General features: G+C 32.3%; 2 protein-coding genes across 4 annotated transcripts; one reads left to right on the forward strand and one right to left on the reverse strand.

Annotated features, from left to right (window-relative positions):
• Nucleotides 1-125: 125 nt before the first annotated feature.
• Nucleotides 126-2,167, forward strand: LOC102607375 (hypothetical protein). The gene is made up of 4 exons (XM_006485182.3): nucleotides 126-393; nucleotides 482-601; nucleotides 819-1,049; nucleotides 1,394-2,167. Exons 1-4 carry the CDS (start codon nucleotides 217-219, stop codon nucleotides 1,775-1,777), a joined length of 912 nt encoding a protein of 303 aa, XP_006485245.1. The 5' UTR covers nucleotides 126-216; the 3' UTR covers nucleotides 1,778-2,167.
• Nucleotides 2,168-2,267: 100 nt separating this feature from the next.
• Nucleotides 2,268-13,341, reverse strand: LOC102607666 (dihydrolipoyllysine-residue acetyltransferase component 1 of pyruvate dehydrogenase complex, mitochondrial). 3 transcript variants are annotated; one of them, XR_003066377.2, is made up of 24 exons: nucleotides 13,140-13,341; nucleotides 12,379-12,429; nucleotides 12,031-12,085; nucleotides 11,918-11,951; nucleotides 10,913-10,962; nucleotides 10,758-10,802; nucleotides 10,541-10,614; nucleotides 9,980-10,049; nucleotides 9,431-9,619; nucleotides 9,248-9,292; nucleotides 9,062-9,135; nucleotides 8,120-8,189; nucleotides 7,243-7,638; nucleotides 6,179-6,239; nucleotides 6,052-6,096; nucleotides 5,877-5,960; nucleotides 5,207-5,283; nucleotides 5,073-5,135; nucleotides 4,691-4,761; nucleotides 3,973-4,033; nucleotides 3,422-3,482; nucleotides 3,263-3,343; nucleotides 2,514-2,729; nucleotides 2,268-2,355 (listed from the first exon to the last, which is right to left on the reverse strand). XR_003066377.2 is itself a non-coding variant. In XM_006485183.4 (23 exons), the coding sequence occupies exons 1-23, from the start codon at nucleotides 13,241-13,243 to the stop codon at nucleotides 2,671-2,673; spliced, it is 1,920 nt and encodes a 639-aa protein (XP_006485246.1). In that variant the 5' UTR covers nucleotides 13,244-13,341; the 3' UTR covers nucleotides 2,268-2,670. The 3 variants fall into 3 exon arrangements, 1 of the variants encoding a protein (XP_006485246.1); XR_003066376.2 differs by having other exon boundaries at nucleotides 2,268-2,406; XM_006485183.4 differs by having other exon boundaries at nucleotides 2,268-2,729.
• Between the last annotated feature and the right edge of the window lie 6,614 nt (nucleotides 13,342-19,955).

A 19,955-nucleotide genomic window follows, 5' to 3' on the forward strand; every position in this document is an offset into this window, starting at 1 on the left:
AAAGAAAAATTACATCAACTTGTTTAATAAAACGTCATATTATATATATGGCAATCCCTATTTACATGCATGTAAGATAGGGGATCCCTATATGTATTATTCCAAATAAAATGATTAAAAATTAATGAGGAAGGAAATATTGCCCAAATAACTTCGGTCTGCAATTTAACCGGTCCAACTCAGAGAGGAGAAGAAAGGAGCCGAGACTCGGTAGTAATGGAAAGCAAAACCCTGGTAGAAGCGGCGCTTAGAGTTCTAAACACACCCGACCCTTTCGAGAAAGCCCGACTCGGCGACTCGGTTGCGTGCAGATGGCTCGACGGAACCATCACTCAGCCTTACAACCGTTCTCTGGACCTTCCCGTACCTGACCGCCCAGCTAGGCTCACCAACGTCTCTAGTCTCTACTTGTTCATCTTCTGTTTTTCATTCTGTTAAGCGTTCGATGAAATGCGTCAATGAAATAACAAAATGGGTGCAGGTTAAATTGGTTTCGCCAAGTTTAATGCCGAAGCTTGGTAAAGCTGGGAGCTTGCAGAGTAGGCAGGCTATTGTGCATAGCCTTGCGCACACTGAGAGCTGGGCCATTGATTTGTCTTGGGTATTTATTTTTTTTTTTTGACCTTTTCTGTTATGTTCATGTTATGCATATATTATATAATGCTAATGATTTAGTCGACCATTTCATGGTAAGTGGTTTAGTTCTTGTGTCAGTGAAGCCTAAGTTTCACTTTTAGCTTTAATCGGTTTTTGGCTAAGCATATATGTGGTATTATGTGGATTTTTTAGCTATTAATACTTTTGTATTTTTCATGTAGGATATAGTTGCTCGTTTTGGTAAGCAAGAAGCGATGCCAAGGGAATTCTTCACAGATTTTGTGAAGGTGGCCCAAGACGAAGGCCGACACTTCACTCTCCTTGCAGCACGATTGGAGGAACTAGGTTCTTCTTATGGAGCTTTGCCAGCTCATGATGGCCTCTGGGACTCGGCCATTGCTACATCCAAGGACCTGCTGGCGCGTTTGGCAATAGAGCATTGTGTCCATGAGGTGCATAATTCTCAATTTTTTTTTTTAAGTTTGCTTTATTAGAAGGCACCTAACAGCATAATGGAGGTGAAATAATACTGAAACTCTGCTCATGACTTTGAATAAACAATTTATTTTACTAACAATGGCATTGCACTATAGCCATCTTCTTACAAAATGCAGCATTCTGTTTGAGGCAGGGTGTGTTTAATGCTTCAATATAAGTATCATCTTTTTACTGAATTTAAAAAATAAAAAAATAAAAAAATAAAAAATTTGACCTCTAGAGTCCTACCTACATTTCAATTTCCAAATATGGCATTAATGAATGATAATTTGATGAATATATTGTATTATACTTGCAGGCCAGGGGACTCGATGTGCTGCCCACCACCATCTCTCGTTTCCGCAATGGAGGTGATAATGAGACCGCAAAGTTACTAGAAACGGTGGTTTACCCAGAAGAAATTACACATTGTGCTGCTGGAGTAAGGTGGTTTAGATATCTTTGCTTGAGGTCTAGGGATCCGGCTTTACTTCGAGACAGCTTGGCACCTCCTGAAAGTGAAGCAGGAGAGAACGTATGTACAATAGAAGAAAATGAAGAGGTTATTCGGAAGTTTCATGCCATAGTGAGAACACACTTTAGGGGGCCATTGAAGCCACCTTTTAATGAGGTAGCAAGGAAAGCTGCTGGTTTTGGTCCTCAATGGTATGAGCCACTTGCCACCAAAGAGAGTGCTCCCTGACTGCAAGCCAATAGTGAACTGATTTTAAGAAACAATATTGATGAAGACCATGAACTTGTTGCAGAAATTTCTTCTGAAAATTTTCAAGGATGATTATGTTTCTTGATTTTGTCGAGGCAGCTGTTTTGTGCATATGGTTCGCCGTCAAACCGAGTGATGTATCTTATACCGCAGGCTAACAAGATATCAATTCTCAGCTTCTACAAATTTGCTTCCCGCAAAGACGGTGACACTGAGGATTATGATATGTCAATTCCCTGGCCGTCAGCTTGTGGCTTGATTGTTGGCGCCCAGTTTAATTTTGGTTTATATTCAGTGAAAATATAATCGTATTATGTTTATTTGCTTTTAATAAGAATTCGCTGTACGTGCTGCGAAATTTTTTCTTTTTCTTTTTTTTCAAAATGCTTTCTTGAATATCCTGACCTACCCATGGAATTTTGTTACCACGCAGCTGGAAGAAACGATCGTCTAAACACATCATCACCAATCAGACCAAAATCAGCAATTTATTAGTTCAATTTTGATATTCTTGGTACATTATTTTATGAGGACAAAACATGATGCCGCGGCATGACCTGGGAAAAAATGAAGTCAAATACCTTGAAAATTTTGAAACCTAACATCACCTAGAATAAAATACATCAATCAGAACCTTAAGATTACAGTTCTCACTCTGAAAAGAAAGATGAGACCAATGAATTGAAGTGGGAAAAAATAAATAAAAATGGCGTACCAATACCAAGACGCACAACAATTGCTGCAGCAAACGGATATCCCTGGAACAATTACAATAATTTTGAAAATTTTAATAAGAAGCTATAGGACAATGGCCTCCACCATTCCTGATTTCTCGGCTTCCCAACATTCAGTTAAAAGGGTTTTCCTCATGATTACAAAAGCAGTCTTCGGATGTCACTGAAGTTAGAACACAAAGCTGAAAAGAAAGCACCTGCAGAATAAATAGCTTTAACTTTAGGTTCAAATCCCATAAAGAAATGAATAGAAGGAAGTTTCAGTTATTATGGACAGGCAGGCAACATTTGAAGTAGTTAAATAGTGCATCACATCCAGGCCAAATGAAAACAGAACCCCATTTTGAACCTCTAACCATCTTTACAACAAGAGAAAATCATAAACTTTCAAGAATGGCAATTCAGTAAATCTCAAAACTCATGTATGGTGTAATACTTCCCGGATTTTCTGATAACCAACATCATCCACTCACAAACATGAAAGAATTTGTCCTCTTAAAATTAGAAAATTAAATAAAATACCAGGGCTAAATCTGGCATTTAACGCTACCCATATGTCATGATTTCAATGCAGCATTACACAAAATAAAATCCACTTATGGCAGGAGCAGGAAATGAGCCAGGAAGCAGCCTAGTTATAATCATTAGCAACAAAAATGGAGAACTATTTTCCACATTTCTAAAGAAATTTGTTATTTCAAAGATGGATAAATTTTGCTCCATTACGTACCTCCAACTTTTCCCTCAAAAACACGATGATCAGCGGATAGTGTCAAATTCATCTTTGTAACAACTGCAGGTGTCTCGTTTCCTGCTCACAATTAATCCAGGTTATATACACAACTCATTCAATAACTCCAAAATACTACAAATACAACCCACATCTTACCGTCACTTCCAATAACCGGTTCGACAACTTGGTTTCCTCTGCCAACAGCAAGGATACCAGCCTGAAAAATATACAAGATAAATTCGTTCACAAGATAAGCAATGGCACAGTGACATAGACAACGCCAATTGTTCCTGATAGCAAATCTATTTAAAAAAATGTAGACCCAAGGCACAAAATGGCTGGGTACTTTCTTTACTTAAAACATATCTGACAAAGAGACTTCCAGAAAACAGAAAACATAGAAGAAGTTATTTTCCATAACTTCTAACATGAGTATTGCATCTAATAAATCTGTATATAAGAGTAATCCTAACTTTCAATGTTCCATTTGAGGAAATATAAGTGTTAAAAACCAACTAGTTATCGCCTACCCCAACAGCCTCTTTGTTCAGTTAAAAGAGTTCTTATTTCAAAGAGGAATGAAGAGACTAGTATGAGCAAACAAATAGTTTTATGCATTTTTTAGTACTTTATACACATGCTGTGGTATGTGCTTGTGTGCATGAGTTTGTATGCATGCGCTTGAGAGAGAGAGAGAGAGAGAGAACCTGTGGTGGATTTATAATTGCACAAAATTGGTCCACAGGGAACATACCCAGGTTTGAAATGCTGCAGAAAAATACAAAAGAATGATCTTCATCTCCCAACCAAAATAAAAAGAAAAAAGTACCAAATGCATGTTTATAATTCTGGTAGTCTATCCATTGAAAAATCAACAGCGAAATATCGAGATTAGTCACTGGCAATGCCAGTGGAAATACTATCCTTCATTGCCAGTGGAAATACTATCCTTCATTCTAGATTTAATTTGGTCAGGGAACAAAATTCCCCTTAGTTTCTGGTAAAAATAGTGTTGCCTTACACAATCTTTCAAATCAGCTTGATCTGGTCACCAACAAAAGTTTCAGCAACCACAGGTTAGACCATGTCTCCACTAAAACGAGGCCGATGAATCAAAAAAAAAAAAAATTCCCATCACAATGTGCAATAGAACTGATTGTAGTAAATACTTTTTTCACAATGGCTACAAAGCCATGACAAAGAAGGGGGAAAAAAAGTGTTTTTAGCTTGCTAGTATCATTGTGAAGCAAAAGGGACTCTAAATCGAAGGTGAGCGAAAGATATGCTAATTGATAAAATTTGGATCACTCATCCATTTACCGTATAAAAGAAATAGCAGGATTTACATCTAAGTAAATTGAGGACTCAGCTCTCTACCCATAATGTGCATAAGTTAGCGATACCCCTATAACCTAGATATTATACCTGAAAGTGCCTCCTTGGAACTCATGCGGCGCAAGCTTCCCAGCCCTTGCCTTTTCAGCTAGTTCCTTGACCTGAAATTCAAGTGACCAGATACAATATTGATCATCAAGTTAATGGAGGACTAGACTATTGAATAACTGGACAAATAAACAAATAAAGAATAAGCTTAAGGATAAAAACAATTTATCAACTCCTCATCTTCTGATTTCCAAAACAATCATTGAATTACTGAAGAATTTATGTGTAACTGAATTTAACACAAATTTATAAATGTTCACTGCAAGAGATGTTTCTTCATCTCTTGATCTAAAAGCTCCACTTTTTATGGACAGGCAGACCCCGAACAAGGTTCTCAAACTAGACAGAACAACAATTAAAGTACCTCCATGGAGATTGCAGAAATAGATTTCTGATCGGCGTTCCTTACAATGGGAGTCATTAGCCCCTGCTTAAAAAAAATTATAATGAAGTCTGGATGCTATCCGCAGATTTAAAGCAATAAATTATGAAGCATACCTTCTCAGTAGCAACTGCTATCGATATATCAATGGCATCACACAAAACAATTTCTCCTTTTTCGACATCCCAGTAAGCTGCCATGTAATACCACAATCAAATTTATTATCAGAAATATTAGTAAAAAAGCACAGATATACTACGTTAACAGTGAAGATAATGTTGATAACTAATGCTCTGCCATTTTTTTCTTTAGCTTAATTAATAGAGTTTAGTGACATTCTTTGTAGCCAACAACCAAGATTCACGACAATATAATAAAAAATATATATATTTTAACCTTCTTTATTTCTTCCGGGTGAGAAAAAGGAGAGCGGTAAAAGGGATAGCAAGCTTTCTTCCTCATCATTTTTTGACAAAGATTTAAGAATTTAGGAAACAGCATTTAATTTTCATTATTTCCAGTTGCATCGCAAAAGACAAGTTTAAAGGATATAGCCAAATATTTATCTGAACAAGATGAACAACTAACGGATTATTCATAATTATTGAATAGCAAAACAAAGGTCAGTAGGGTACATAAAAATTGTGTCTCACTGAAGGGTATCAACAAAGATTGTCTAATTCTATATGTAGAAATAATTGTCCTCATACTCAGCTAGCAGTTTAGTACTCCCTAATATAATTGTGAGCAATCTCATTACCAGTATAGAAACAGCACTTAGCTTACCATTAGCTTCTGGAACATTTTTGAGAGCGACTGCTACAGCTTTAATGACAATGTCATTTACCGAAACCTTCGTATTATGTTTCTCTGGAAATTGGTAAGCAAAATAAAATAAGCAGTCTGTCAAATTAGAATTTTCCAATAGAACAATAAAGAAATAGAAATATATATTCCATACCTTTCAGCTCCTTTCTGAAAGAAAGCAGAGGATCCAGCACAACGTCTGATAGACACCATTATATGCTTTTAGATAACACATTAAATAACATCTAAAAAAATTGTATGGGTTATAGAGTTTCAGAAACCTGAAGATAAATATAAATGTGGTGTGTTCTGTTTCGATTCTAGCAACCTTCTTGCGATAACCTGCAAAAAATACCCACCAACTTAACTAAATCAACATCCTATGTCATGAATTTAATTCTGTCATAAGAACCATAGCCTTGAATATGTTGGTTGGACCGGACTTAAAGGGTTTAATAATAAGAACATTTATTAAATATCCATTTTTTTGCACAAGATTCCCCAATATTCAGAGAATTATACATAATAACTATTATCAATATATAAATAGCCATTACAAAATACAGAGGATATTAAAAAAGTTCATAATCACACGCCAGCAATCTTCTTAGCCAAAATATATGATTCTGCACAACCAAAAGAGAGAATAAATGCCACCAAGGGCGTGGCCAAGAAGTTTTCAAGTAGCTTTATTTAGCCGGCCATTTGTGTTATAATCTTGGGTTGGGTAATTTGGGCTTTGCCCACCTCCTTACCATTTAAATAAAGGCATATATATATGTGTGTGTGTGTGTGTGTGTGTGTGTGTGTGTGTATAAGATAAATAAAAGGACTTTATCTGATGAGTTCAACTTCTTGACAGTTCTTTTCAGACAACATAAAGGTATGAATTACTGATCCCGCAAACATACAGAACTATAATGAATACCATTCAATTGGAATCTTAAGTAGCTGTTCTGTAGATAATAATGATCTCATATCCTAAGTGAAGCTCTAATAACTGTAGCATGGATAAGCCTTATATTATACACAAACTTAACAGGCATGCCTGACAAAGGAACAGAAAAACTTCCATTAAACAGCCAAAAACCTTCTTGACTTATAAAATTGAGCAAATCAAACTTTGTATTACATTCATGTTACAGTTTATACTTCTTGGTAAAAGATAAAGATATCTTATGTTTCAGGCATATCCCATTCTTTAGTCCAGGCATAAGATATAGCTTCACTACTTAGTAAGGCTTTACTGAATTGTGTGATTTGTGAGGTGCACATTTCTATTCTTTTGTAGGTATTTTTTGTGTTCAATAAGAAGTAAATTCAGGATCTGTCTAATAAATTTTACCTTGCGAATTTGAGTATTGGGAAAATCTTCGAAGGAATCTGACAATTCTAAGTCAGATTTTGACCCTGGAGATACTGCAGTTGAAGTTTGTGGGAGGGGTGATGGGGATGTCTTCTCTGTGTGTGAAGAAATTCTTGAAGATACCTTTCCTGACTTAATTGCAGCCAAAACATCCCCTTTTAGTAGAGTACCATAAGGACCTGATGCCTGCAATGATGATGCATCCAATCCATGTTCTAAAATAAGCAATTTAGCTGATGGACTGATCTTTGTAAAACTCCCTTTCTGCACTTTAACAACATCTTTAGAATCATGGTGGGTTTCTTTTTCCCCTTTGACCTCTGCACCACTGGTAACAGAATTCTTCACAGTTCCAACATCACCCGGATCTTCAACCTTACAAAACAGCAAGCATTAGTTCCATGCCAAAGGTATTCTGTTGAAATGAAAATCACAAACAAGTACTTAGTACAATGATTTCACAAATTAAAAAATCAATGTAGAAAACAGCACTGACAAGTTATCTATAGGGTTAGGTTATTTCAACATAAATTTTTGCTTATCAAAAAAAAAAAAAAAAAACCTTATATTTTTTAATTAAGCTTTTAACACAATTTTTGAGCCATTGATCTCATACAATACAACGGTGGATGAATCGGCATCATTAAATGCGACTTTGGCTTTCAATATCTACTATTGAACTGCATGAAATCAATGGCTCAAAATTTTGACAATGGCTCAAAATTTGTCAAAATTTTAAGTCAAAAATTTAAGTTGAAATAACACCTTCCTATATATAACTAGCAGTGGAGGACAATTTCAATTTCTTTTTTTTTTTTCACAAACTCATTGCAAAGTAAGCATAATTATAACTTACTGTTATAGCAATGGGTTGACCCACGGCTACATCCTTTGAACCTTCAGGTGCCAGTATCTTTGCCAAGTACCTGTACCATAAATTTTCCATCAGATAAAATAAGCAGAGGAATCAACCATCACCAATGTAGTCACATTGTACCAAACCTTTTTTAAAGTCAAATTTACTTGTAGGATAATCCCAAAACTGAATGCTATCCTAAGGAAAATGAATTCTAGCAATAATCTATGATCCAAGAGCAACAAAGCATGGAACCAAGAGAATCTTCTTTCATCTATTAAAATTTTTAGTGAAATATTAATCATATGTTGACTATTTAGAACTTTTAATTGTGTTAAACTTAAATACGAGTTGTTCTGTTACAGTTTAGTCTCATAAACCTCAATCCTCAACGATGACTCGATGAGACTAATACTTCATCATAGGTGACAAAACAAGGTGCATAAAGCTTCAGCTTTCAAGAATTTGTGGTGTCGACGACACTAAAATGCTTATCTAATTAAAACAAATCAATGACACCAAGGCATTCACTTAAATATCCACAATGAAACTCATTCCAACACTTCGAAAACTTATTTAATCTTAAGTTTTATCTCCTCTGCCTTTGTTCTATTTGTTATTTTCCTTTCTGACAAGATACTGTAGAGATTCTGCTTACTGTGCCTACACTTTGTCCTGGATAATCAGTAGCACTTATTTCATTCATACATAGAGCAAATAAGGTAGCAAATTTATCATACTGGAAAATCAAGGCTGCAAAAGATTATGTTTCATAACTTGAAACAATCAATGCAAACATGCAAACTACTACTGTTTTAAGTCAAATTAACTTCGGCCAGACCACGTGTGCTCCCAACAGATAGGTATAGCAAAACTCCCCTTCTCTAAGACTTGTTTCTCATTGTAAAATCAATGAAAGTGCAGTATAAGTATGAATGTTACCCCTCTTCAAGACACTCAAATTCAAGGGTCGCTTTGTCCGTCTCTATCTCACATATCACATCTCCCACTTCTATCTGTCAAATTAAGACATTAGAAAACAAAGCTTTTCACATGCTGGGTGATTTATACTTTCACTTGATTAGATTAGAAAGCATTTTATAAATTCAATAACTCAACAAAACTAACCTTGTCTCCTTCATTCTTTCTCCACTTAGCAATGTTACCCTGGTTCTGCAGAAGACATTTAAAACAATTCTAAGTTCTGAGATAAGGAAAGAAAGAAAGATTGGAAGGAGAGAAAAAAGGTAAAAGAGAAAATCAGCATGGGAAGCCAAACAATTTAAAACATCTGAACACAAGATTTGTTACCATAGTTGGGGATAGTGCTGGCATTTCTAGAACAACACGAGGGGGAAGTTCTGATGTGTTGATCCTAGAAGCACTTGTTTCCTGTACCGCTTCCTTTTTAACATCCTGATGAGTTGAACTTTGTTCTTTAGCCTCTGCTCCACCAGCAATAGTAGCAGGGATATGCTGGATATCATCTGCATCCTCAACCTTGTAAACACATAAAAGTAAGTGTGAACAGTCCCCTTCCCAAATGTTACTCTTAATGGAGATAATCGAAAATCGAAAACCCCATTTCCATGTATCAACATTATTGACAACAACACAAGTATAAAGTAATGGTTGAAAAATATCAAATATCCCTAGAGAACTGCACCAGGAAAAGGAAGGACAAGAAGGGAAGAAAAAAGGAGAATATATGTACACTTACTGAGGCATACATAAGGAGGGTTATGCGAACGCATTTCAATATAGGATTTTATTTTCAAGATCAAACTAGCACATATAACTGTGCACAATATTGAACAGAGAAATAATGAAGCAACTTATGTTCAAGGATTTTCAGTTTACCGTTATTGCAATAGGTTGTCCCACAGGCACATCCTTTGAACCTTCAAGTACTAGTATCTTAGCCAAAAACCTGTAAAAAGGTTTTTTTAAAAAAAAACTATAATAAAATAAAGAAATAAAAAAATCATCTAATAAAGCTTTGCCAAAAATATCCAAGGATGGAACCCCACAATCAGGTATCTACTTTGTGTGTGCCTTAAAAAATCCCACAATGAAGCTTTAACAAAAAAATTTTAGGATCATTTCTCGTGATCAGACATCTAACTTGTTTGTGCCTTTCCTCTGGTCAAAAATAATGACACAGAAAAAAATTGTAAGGAGCAAAAGAAATCAAGGTAGGATATTCAAAGAAGATAAACTGTTGAATAGGAAAATAAAAGACAGCAGATAGGAGAAAGGATTCCAAAATAAGATTATGAGAGCATTCTCATTAGAATTCCAGACTAAAACATGAGATAAAGAGTGGACCAAAAGAGGTGCCATTCCAAACTGTCATAAATCACAAGTATGAAATAATAGCAATCACACGAGGAGAAGAAAAGGATATGGTCTAAAGATTACCCCTCTTCAAGACTTTCAAACTCAACTGTAGCTTTGTCCGTCTCTATTTCACATAATATATCACCGATTTCTATCTGTCAGATAGGATCAACAAAAGTCAACAAATTGATTCGACTCTGTATGAAAAAGGGCTTATCTTTCACTTATCATCTTTAAACCATATCAAGCATGGACAGAACTGACTTCATAACTTCCATTTTAGCACCTTATAACTCACCTTATCTCCTTCTTTCTTCCTCCATTTAGCAATGTTACCTTGGCTCTGCACAAAAGCATCAAGCTCACAATGTGATTCAGGCAGAAAAGACGAATATCCCACCTAAAGACAAGATAAGGCAAATGGTCCACCTACAATCTTCCACTAATTCTTACCATTGTCGGGGATAAAGCTGGCATTCCCACAACGGTGTGTGAAGGAAGTTCTGCAAATATAGACTAGTGAGATAGTAGAACCATTTAAAACGCATACCTAGGCATTTTAAACAAATGACTCTCCATTAAGAATGATAAATCAAATTTTAGATAACAAGCCAAGAATATAACATAATTTCTATTGAAATTGTTGATGTAAGTACATGGCTATTTTGAGATTTTAGGAAGCTAGCTCTGAGAAATTAAATTTTCTGTGCAACCCCAAAAGCCTGAGGCAACATCCAACTCAACCATATAATTTATTTCAGACTGGGTCTTAGTTATTGTCATTAGTTTTATGCGCAATGAGCAGAGGACAATGGGTAAGTTAATCACCTAACATCTAATATTAACCTACGACTAAACCAATTTAACTAATGCTTGAACTGGAAAGGCAGGGGATACACATAGCTCCCTTTGAATTCACTCTAAACACCAATGACCTTCGTTATCTAATATTTCCACAGAGATATATTTCCATCAATCATAATATGTCACAAGTCCTCGTGAAGCAATATTAAATTCTAGTTTCAAGTAAAATTTATTGCTACCATTTTAACATAGATGCTAAAATATATAGCAAAATGAAAAATCCTGAAAAGCATCTTGCAGAATTTCCATGGTCATGCAGGATGTTGCCCTGCTACCTTTATCAATAGGGACAACAGGCTAAGCAGCACAATTCGAAGCAGCCTTAGTAATAGCTGAACTTGATGAAAATTCGAATGCATCAAATGTAAGTTCTCATCCTAGAATTCCTTCTCTTGAACAATGTGTCAAGACATGACACTGTCCTAACAACAGAGTAGGCTTCCTAAGACCTCAATACATTACGCAAGACCTTACGAGCTTTGCTATACTCTAGTGTAACCAAACCATCTACCCAGACTAAAAATAGACATGAAACTAAGTCAGATATATATGTTATAAATGGAAAAAAACTACACGAACAAAATTGATAAAAACCTGAAGATGAGAAATGCCGCACTCCAATTTGCATCTGTAAAATGACAAACATAAGAAGAAAGCCTCAATTCCAACTAGCAAAAGTTCTATTAATTATAAATTCAAACACTAACCTTGAGCTTTAAAGGACTATCATGTACTTCAGGGGCCAAAGTTGATGACAAAGGCCTGATGAATGACTATAGTCATCAGTAAATTGCAACACAAAGAAAACAGCAAAGAAGCAGGAAGAAAAATTAAATAGGAACTGCAAGCTGTTTTGGTCCAAATGAAGCATAACAGACCAACCTAAGTCAAATATATGGATGTATATCATTCATTCAATGACAACATCTGGCTCACATTATGAACAAAAATAATATTAGAAGATCTATTTCACCCAACTCAAGCTTCAACTAAAGTTACAAGGTTGATGAGCAGTATAAATCAACATAAGAAATGAAAAGTAAACAGATTCAAACCTTAACAAAATGCCATTTACATCCACAAAAGAGTTTTTCCCACTGGAAATACTGCATCAAAAAGCAAAAATAAGCAAAAGAATGAGCGAAGATGAGGTGAGAGTTTACACCCACAGAAACATCAAGTCTGCAAAAGGGCAGCCAGGAACACTTACAGAAATCCTAATCAAATTTGTCCAATGAACTAATCATATAGCCAAAAGGAGGGGGGGGAAACACAACTTCAACAGCATTTTGTCAGGCAACTATATACTATTATCTTTACACCATATTAGAGAATTAAAAGGATAGAACTGAGTAATGGAGTAAGAGTGCCACAACCGGAGCGTGCCTAGCCACAATGTTCAAGGACTTAAAGCATGACTTCAAGTGCTATGTTCAATAAATGCAGTTACAACTTCCTAAACCAAATGTCGATAAAATGATTTGTTGGAACTAATAGCAATAAAATAAATATTCTCAGATGAAAAAATAACGTTAACTTTACCTATAAATGTACATTTTAAGATATAAAAGTTTGGCTCTTGGCCGTCCAATTACTGAAAGTATATCTTCCTTCAGCACATAGTCAAAATTGTTCACGCTCATTGATCGCTATTCTCACAAACACTTTGAAATAAAATATAATTCAACCCAATTGACTATCATAACAACTAAAATCAATTTTAAAAAGCAATCCAGAATCTAAATTCACTTTAAACAAAATTGTAAGTGTGTGTGTATATATATATAGACACATATATATATATATATGAGAGTACCGAGCGAGGGAGGTGGAGGAGGAGAAGGAAGAGAGGCTGAGGCGAGCTCTGAAGAGTGACAGAGTTCGGGCGATCACCGGTTGTCGAAGCCGTGAAAGCGCCATCGCGGTTAAACTCTTCAAAATCAAACAAGATCTTGATTCATTCACTTCACGAATCACGCTTCATCAAAGACTTGTTTTTTTTTTTTTTTGAGAATATCAAAGACTTTTATTTATTTACGGCTTTAACAGATTTTTTTAATACACTTATTTACCTTTTTATTTCATTTTAAAATGGGTGCTGCTTGTGTTTGTTAAAAAAAATTAATTATATTTCAAAAAGTAATTAAATATAAAATAGTATTGCAAAATACTTTTGAGTATTGGGTCCTTTCTTAAAAATTTGTTCTCATTATTATTATTAACATGGTTAGAACTCTCCCTTACGATGTCCATAAGTTTGAGCCCCACAATGTATTATGAGAATTTAATTTTTTCTCAATTTGACTTAAGTAAGTCTTCTCTATTTTAAAATTTAAGTGACGCAAATGTTTTTCATTTGAGTTTTAAAAGGTAGAAGATATCCCTCATCTGGGCAGTATTATATGAGATTTATAAATTTAATCGTCTCTCATGTGGGTAGTATTATATAAGATTTATAAATTTAATCGTCCCTTATTTGGGTAGTATTATATAATATTTATAAATTTAATCTTAGTAATTATTTAATTTTAAATATCAGTAAAATAATCTCATAAAATATGAGTTATAATCTAAATAATAGTCTCATATAATTCAAAAAAAGATGTTGAAAAATAAAACTTATTGTAGGAGAATGTAAGTCAATTGAGTGTGCTAGATGGGTATAAACAAAGTAATTATTTATTTTTACTCATCATATATTATTTTTAATATTATTCTTAATAGTAAATTGTATCATGTATATTTTTAATGAATAATTTTATTAAATGTAGAATGTTTAAAGTATATTTTAGAGTGCAAGTAACCTCACATTTTTAAGATATTTTTTAAAAAAGATTTACTGCAGTTTATATATTCCAAATAAATAAATTTAGATTTTTAATTATCTTTAAAAAAATTTATGAACTTCTTATTTGTTGAATTTTATGTAGTAACTTATATAATAGCAATAAGTGCTTAATTAATTCTAAAGGTTCTTTCCCAAAAAACAATTATTGTATGATTTTTTTTTTAGTAGAGCTTTTAGGATAAATAAATAATTTTGTCTCTATTAATAAAAACTCAAATTTTCAAATTTTAGAGGTAAAGATTAGAAAGACTTTTTAGAAAGTTAAATTATCTAAAATGCATGTTATTTATTTTATAATATTATTTTACTTCTTTCGTAACATAACTTTAAAAATTTATCTATTAAAATAATTTGACTGGCGCATCAAATGGAGTTTGAGAGAATTCTTATATCATCTGAATTAATTAATTCACATGATTTATTTTATTATTGTTTATTATTTTTAGAGTTAGACTATTGGCACCCATACAAATACCTCTTGAAACCCCTTTAATTATTTTACAATTTAACCTTTATTTAAATTATATAATAAGATAATTCCTAATTAAACCTCCACTTAAAAATAAAATATTTTTTCCCTTAAAAAAATGTAACATTTTAGAAATTGAAAAGATTACTTTTTCCTTTAATTTTAAGATGAGTAATTTACCACTAGTGGTCGTAATGTAGAGAAAAAAACTCATTGACTTTTTCTTTTGAATGAAAGAAACCTCGATGTTGAAATAGGGTTTAATAATAAAAATAAAAAATAGGGTTTACATTAATAAGTTTTTATTAAGAATAGTTTTGTCATTGTTGGAGATTTTAAAAGAATTTTATATATTTTTAAAATATTTTAGTGAGATTAATTAAAAAAAATGTGCTAAGAGATATTCAAAAGGGTGCCAATAGTCCCACTATTATTTTTATTTTAATTTTCATTATTGTTTAATTTCACAGTATGTAAATGGCCGCTCAATGTTGACCAAAAATGTACCAAACATATTGGCACGTGCGCCCACCAACTGTTCTGGTGGATTTCGTTCTTCAAATACTATTGACAATGAAATATATATGTGATTGATTTCTTTAAAGAATAATAATAATGAATAAATTATCAGGCTCTCAAAAATAATAAAATAGATCAACTCAACCTTTGGAATTCCAAGAACAGTTGTACATGGAGACATTTAAAAATTTTAAAATTAACTTCTAAAGAAATTGTTTTTAAATAAGGTGGTGATATTTTCACACATAAATTCGGTAAATCCAACCTACTTCTAGAAAACGAAAGTTTATATAATTTTTAAAAATTTTCAAATAAAGAAGAATTCTGAATAATTAATCAATTAAATCTATTTTAATTATTTTATGTGACTTAGATTTTTTTATTATATTTGAATACTAAGATTGCTTCAGCCTAAATTTAAATTAATTGTTTACCCTTCACACTAAAAATAGGAAAAAATTACTTTAACTTTATTTTTTTATTTATACAAAATTCATTGTTTCTAAATGATCAATTTCACTTTATTAGTCTGATTATTAACCTTTAATTAAACTAACATAATATCTTTATGAGATAATACTCATGTAAATTGTTAGGTTGTCAAATTTATATCATTTAATTTAAATGTAAAATATTAAAAATTATTAGACTTCATTTAAAAAGTTAAATTAAAATTCATAAAAATAAGTACCTAAAATATTAGATACAAAAACGCATATCTCATTGGGTAATCCGGTCATTTTATATCACAAAGTAAAATAATTAAATAGAACTTATATTAAAGCAACTTTAATAGAAAAATAATAATCTAAGAAAAAATATAAGAATGATTTTAATTGATTAATTATACAAATATTTTTGTTGATTTGTATTTATTAAAAATAACGCGAATTTATTATAAATATTCTTTATACGTGCGATGGGTTTACACAGATAATGGGGTGGAAATATCCCCACTATTTTAAATATAGGGTTAATTTTAGATTATCTTCAAATCACTCCTTATTTTTAAAAACTTCAATTTACCCTCATTTTTTTTAAGAAAACAAAAAAAAAATTATATCAACTCACCCCTAATTTTCTCTTATTAGTTATTTTCTAGAAAAAAAAAGGCAAATTGAGATTTTCAAAAATAAAGAAGGTGATTTGAAAATAGTCAATTCATAAAAGGAGTAATCTGAGATTAACTCTTAAATATAATAAATAACTTACTTGTAGACATTCTGTATTTCTATTTGCACATTAAACAAGTAATTACAAAAAAAAATCTTAAAAGTGTAGTTTATTTTAAAGGTTATTTGCTTCGATCAAATATTTAATCATAATATTCTACTAATCTAAAATTTAAAATAACTTGGAAGATGTAATCTAAAATGAAACTTTGACTGAATTTTTAAATTTTTTGAAAATGATTTAATTAATTAATTAATTATACAAACTACTAATTATGTAAAATTGATCAATAATTAACGACTTTGTTATCCAATTAAAGTAAGGAAAAATTTGAGTCCCAATATAAAGATCAGTACCTGAACTTGTGCCCCTAAATTTTAGAGGGCTAAAAGGTCAATGACTAGTTGAAAATTTTAGCCAAAAAATGAATATAATCTTCCTATTATTTAGTGAAACTAAGAAATGACATTTTAAAATAAATCTAAACGTCTTTATCATTATAGCAATGTTATTTTACTACTGTAACCCTTTACCTTGAGTTATTAAATTAAAAATTGAAATTAAATTTATCTAACAAATTACAAGTGTATCTCAAATTCCTCTTTCGACAATCAATTGGCTGCTTTCAGTCCACTCAACATCCTCTCCAATCCTTCACTTCACTCTTTCAATTGACTCTTCAAAATTATACTTTTATCCTCAGAACACTTATCGCTCATTTCGCATTGCTTTTGAAAGACTCAAAGATGATTTTAAAAATCTAAAAATTAATTTTGGTATTTGGTAAATTTTTTTAAAAAATCACTTTTAATAAAATCATTCTATTATATAGTAAATTTTAAAAAGTAAGAAAGAAGTAATTTTTCAAAATTTAATTTTGAAAATCATAATACAACTTCGTATATATCCTCATATATATTATAAAAATTTAAAATTATCCTTATTGAGTAGAAAATAAAATCATTATCTTAAAGGAGGAGATGATGATGATGATGATGATTATTATTATTATTATTATTAATTAGCAACTATATTTAGATAACAAAAAAATAAAATTAATAATTTAAGATATTTATTTTATTTATCAATTATTATATATACAAAATTAAAAACATTTTGCATACATGTTTATAAATGTGTAAATAAATTTTAATCAATATTATTTCTAATGCAGTCATTTATATTGTTATAGTAGTTTAATAGTAAGATTCACTAAACATAAACAATTGCTTTTACAACTCACAATACTTTTAAAAAACATTTTTTATCAAATATTTAACTGATTCTCTTCATAGTTAGTTATTTTTATAGCACAATTAACAAAAATTATTTTAAAAACTACAGTATTAACAAATTGGTCCTTTACTCGTTGCCCTTCTCAATCCTCCAATTTCCTTCTCAACTTTTTTCTATGGACTGCTTCAACTTGAACCTACATCATTTAGTCTTTAAAAATCCTCAACTTCCGAAAGCATTATTTATGCCCGAAGCAAATCCTTAGATTTCAAAGACACACTTCTAATCATTTTCCCAAACACTAACAAGGCCTCCAAAAGTAAGAAATTTCTTAGTGCTATCACTCTCATTGTGGCTTCTTTAGCTTCGGCATGGCCTTCCAGCTCTAATGAGGTGACAATATAGCTAGAATTACCCAATGTGCTCTTCTTTACTTGCACAAGGAAAACATGATAAGAAAAAAAAAACAAGAGACTAAACTTATGCTGAATAATGACTTTTATTGCTCACACACTACACTTTAAGCTTACAAATTATGCTCTTTATATAGAGCACAGTCAACGAACATGAGCAGAAAAATAGGACTCTGCACCACTAAGCTAAAGACTAGATAATCAAATCAGATTTAATAACTAACACCTAAATACTAGAACAATACAAGACTTATATAAGACTTATTCTCTGCAACATAGATTAAATGAATAAAAATCTCCAACAATCCCTCCCTTAAACTGATGCTGTAAACATCAAGTTTAACTGTAACAACCCTGTAACATAAACTCTCCCTCAAATTGAATTCTCTAATACCAAGTAAACTTTTAAGCTTCTAGAATGCTGCCAATTTGAGGGGCTTTGTGAATATGTCAGCAACTTGGTCTTCACTCTTGCAGTAAATGAGATCAACCGTTCCATCTTTTGTAAGGCGTCGTAAAAAGTGGTATTTTACATTAATATATTTGCTTCTTCCATGTAGAACAAGATTCTTAGAGAGCAATATTATTGAACTGCTATCACAGTAAATGGCAGTAGACCCTTCTTGCTTGAAAAGAAGTTCCTTAAGTATATTCCGTAACCAAATTGCTTGATAAGCGCACGCTACTGCAGCTATAAACTCAGCTTTCGTAGTCGATAAAGTTACAATTGATTACTTTTTTTAGGACCATGAAATTACTGCTAAACCCATAATGAAAACATCCCCTGATGTACTTTCTCTATCATCTGGATATCCTACATAGTCACTGTCTGTATAGCCAAATAACTCTGTCATTTTCCCCTTCTTGTAGAGCAAACCATAATTAGTTGTAACTTGTAAGCATCGAGAATTCTTTTGGCTGCCAGTAAATGTGTCTCCATTGGGCACTCCATGTATCTGCTGATAAGGCTTACATAATGCATTATATCTGGTCTTATTATTGTTAAGTATATCAAACTACCCACAATTTACTTGTAAAGAGTGCTGTCAACCTTCTTTCCTCTTGGATTTCTAATAACTTTCAGCCCCATTTCAGTTGGAGTTTTAACAGAATTACAATTTTGCATTTGAAATTTGTCTAAAATTTCTTCAGCATATTGATAACTCTATGAAATGAGAGTTATTATGGCAATTCTAGACTTAAATCAAAATCACTTAGAGAGTAAATAGTGTTTTTATTGCATTTTTGTTAAAGTTTGTATAAACATTCATTTTAGTTTAGTCTTAATAAGTTTTGCTTGATTTAAAGTAATTCGTACTCAAAACATGTGCATAATTGTAGGTTTCCTGAAGTTTATAATTCATGGAAGGGATACCGATGCAGTAGGTTAGTAAAAAGGAGAAAGAATATAGTCACAAAAGAAGTGAAACAAAACCTGGAGCAGTGCAGTGTTATAGTCGTTGCTGGAGCAACCATTACTATAGCAATCCTAGAACAACGACAGAGAAAACTTAGCGCGGGATATCTGTAAAATTGCGATCTGCAGTTTCCTAATCTGACTCATGTGCACCATATGCTTTTGTTTACCCTAGTTTTCAGTTATAAAAAAGGGCACGCATCACATAAAACATCGCAAGGAATTAACATTGGAAAAATAGAGAGGAAAAGAAGAAAACAATCGGAATTCAAGGGAACCAATTCTGCATCAGGGAAGAATCCAACAGAGCTATTTGGATTCAATCTTCATCATTCTTTACTTGTTCTTTTCTTTACTCTTTGATTGAACCGATGTATTTCATGACCAATAATTTGCTATTTGTTTTTCTTTTTCAAAGTATAAACTAAGTTTGCTTGTAGTTGAATGACAAACAATTTAAATGAGTTTTTGACTGGTTTTATGAGTTGCTATATAATTGCTGTAGCATTTTACTCTAGTAGTTATTATTATAATCATTATTTCGGTTGACCACCCAT

Source organism: Citrus sinensis, chromosome 4 (genome assembly GCF_022201045.2).
Source record: "Citrus sinensis cultivar Valencia sweet orange chromosome 4, DVS_A1.0, whole genome shotgun sequence".
NCBI lineage: Eukaryota > Viridiplantae > Streptophyta > Magnoliopsida > Sapindales > Rutaceae > Citrus > Citrus sinensis.

What these genes read in the sequence shown, in the direction of transcription:
- LOC102607666 (XM_006485183.4), bottom strand. Translation starts at nt 13,243, where the DNA reads ATGGCGCTTTCACGGCTTCGACAACCGGTGATCGCCCGAACTCTGTCA. An exon ending in GTAAATGGCATTTTGTTAAG is followed by an intron (nt 12,086 to 12,378) that starts GTTTGAATCTGT and finishes GTCATTCATCAG; the next exon opens with GCCTTTGTCATCAACTTTGG. An exon ending in CAGCACTATCCCCAACTATG is followed by an intron (nt 9,293 to 9,430) that starts GTAACAAATCTT and finishes TGTCTTCTGCAG; the next exon opens with AACCAGGGTAACATTGCTAA.
- LOC102607375 (XM_006485182.3), top strand. Translation starts at nt 217, where the DNA reads ATGGAAAGCAAAACCCTGGTAGAAGCGGCGCTTAGAGTTCTAAACACA. An exon ending in GGGCCATTGATTTGTCTTGG is followed by an intron (nt 602 to 818) that starts GTATTTATTTTT and finishes TTTTTCATGTAG; the next exon opens with GATATAGTTGCTCGTTTTGG. An exon ending in TAGAGCATTGTGTCCATGAG is followed by an intron (nt 1,050 to 1,393) that starts GTGCATAATTCT and finishes TTATACTTGCAG; the next exon opens with GCCAGGGGACTCGATGTGCT.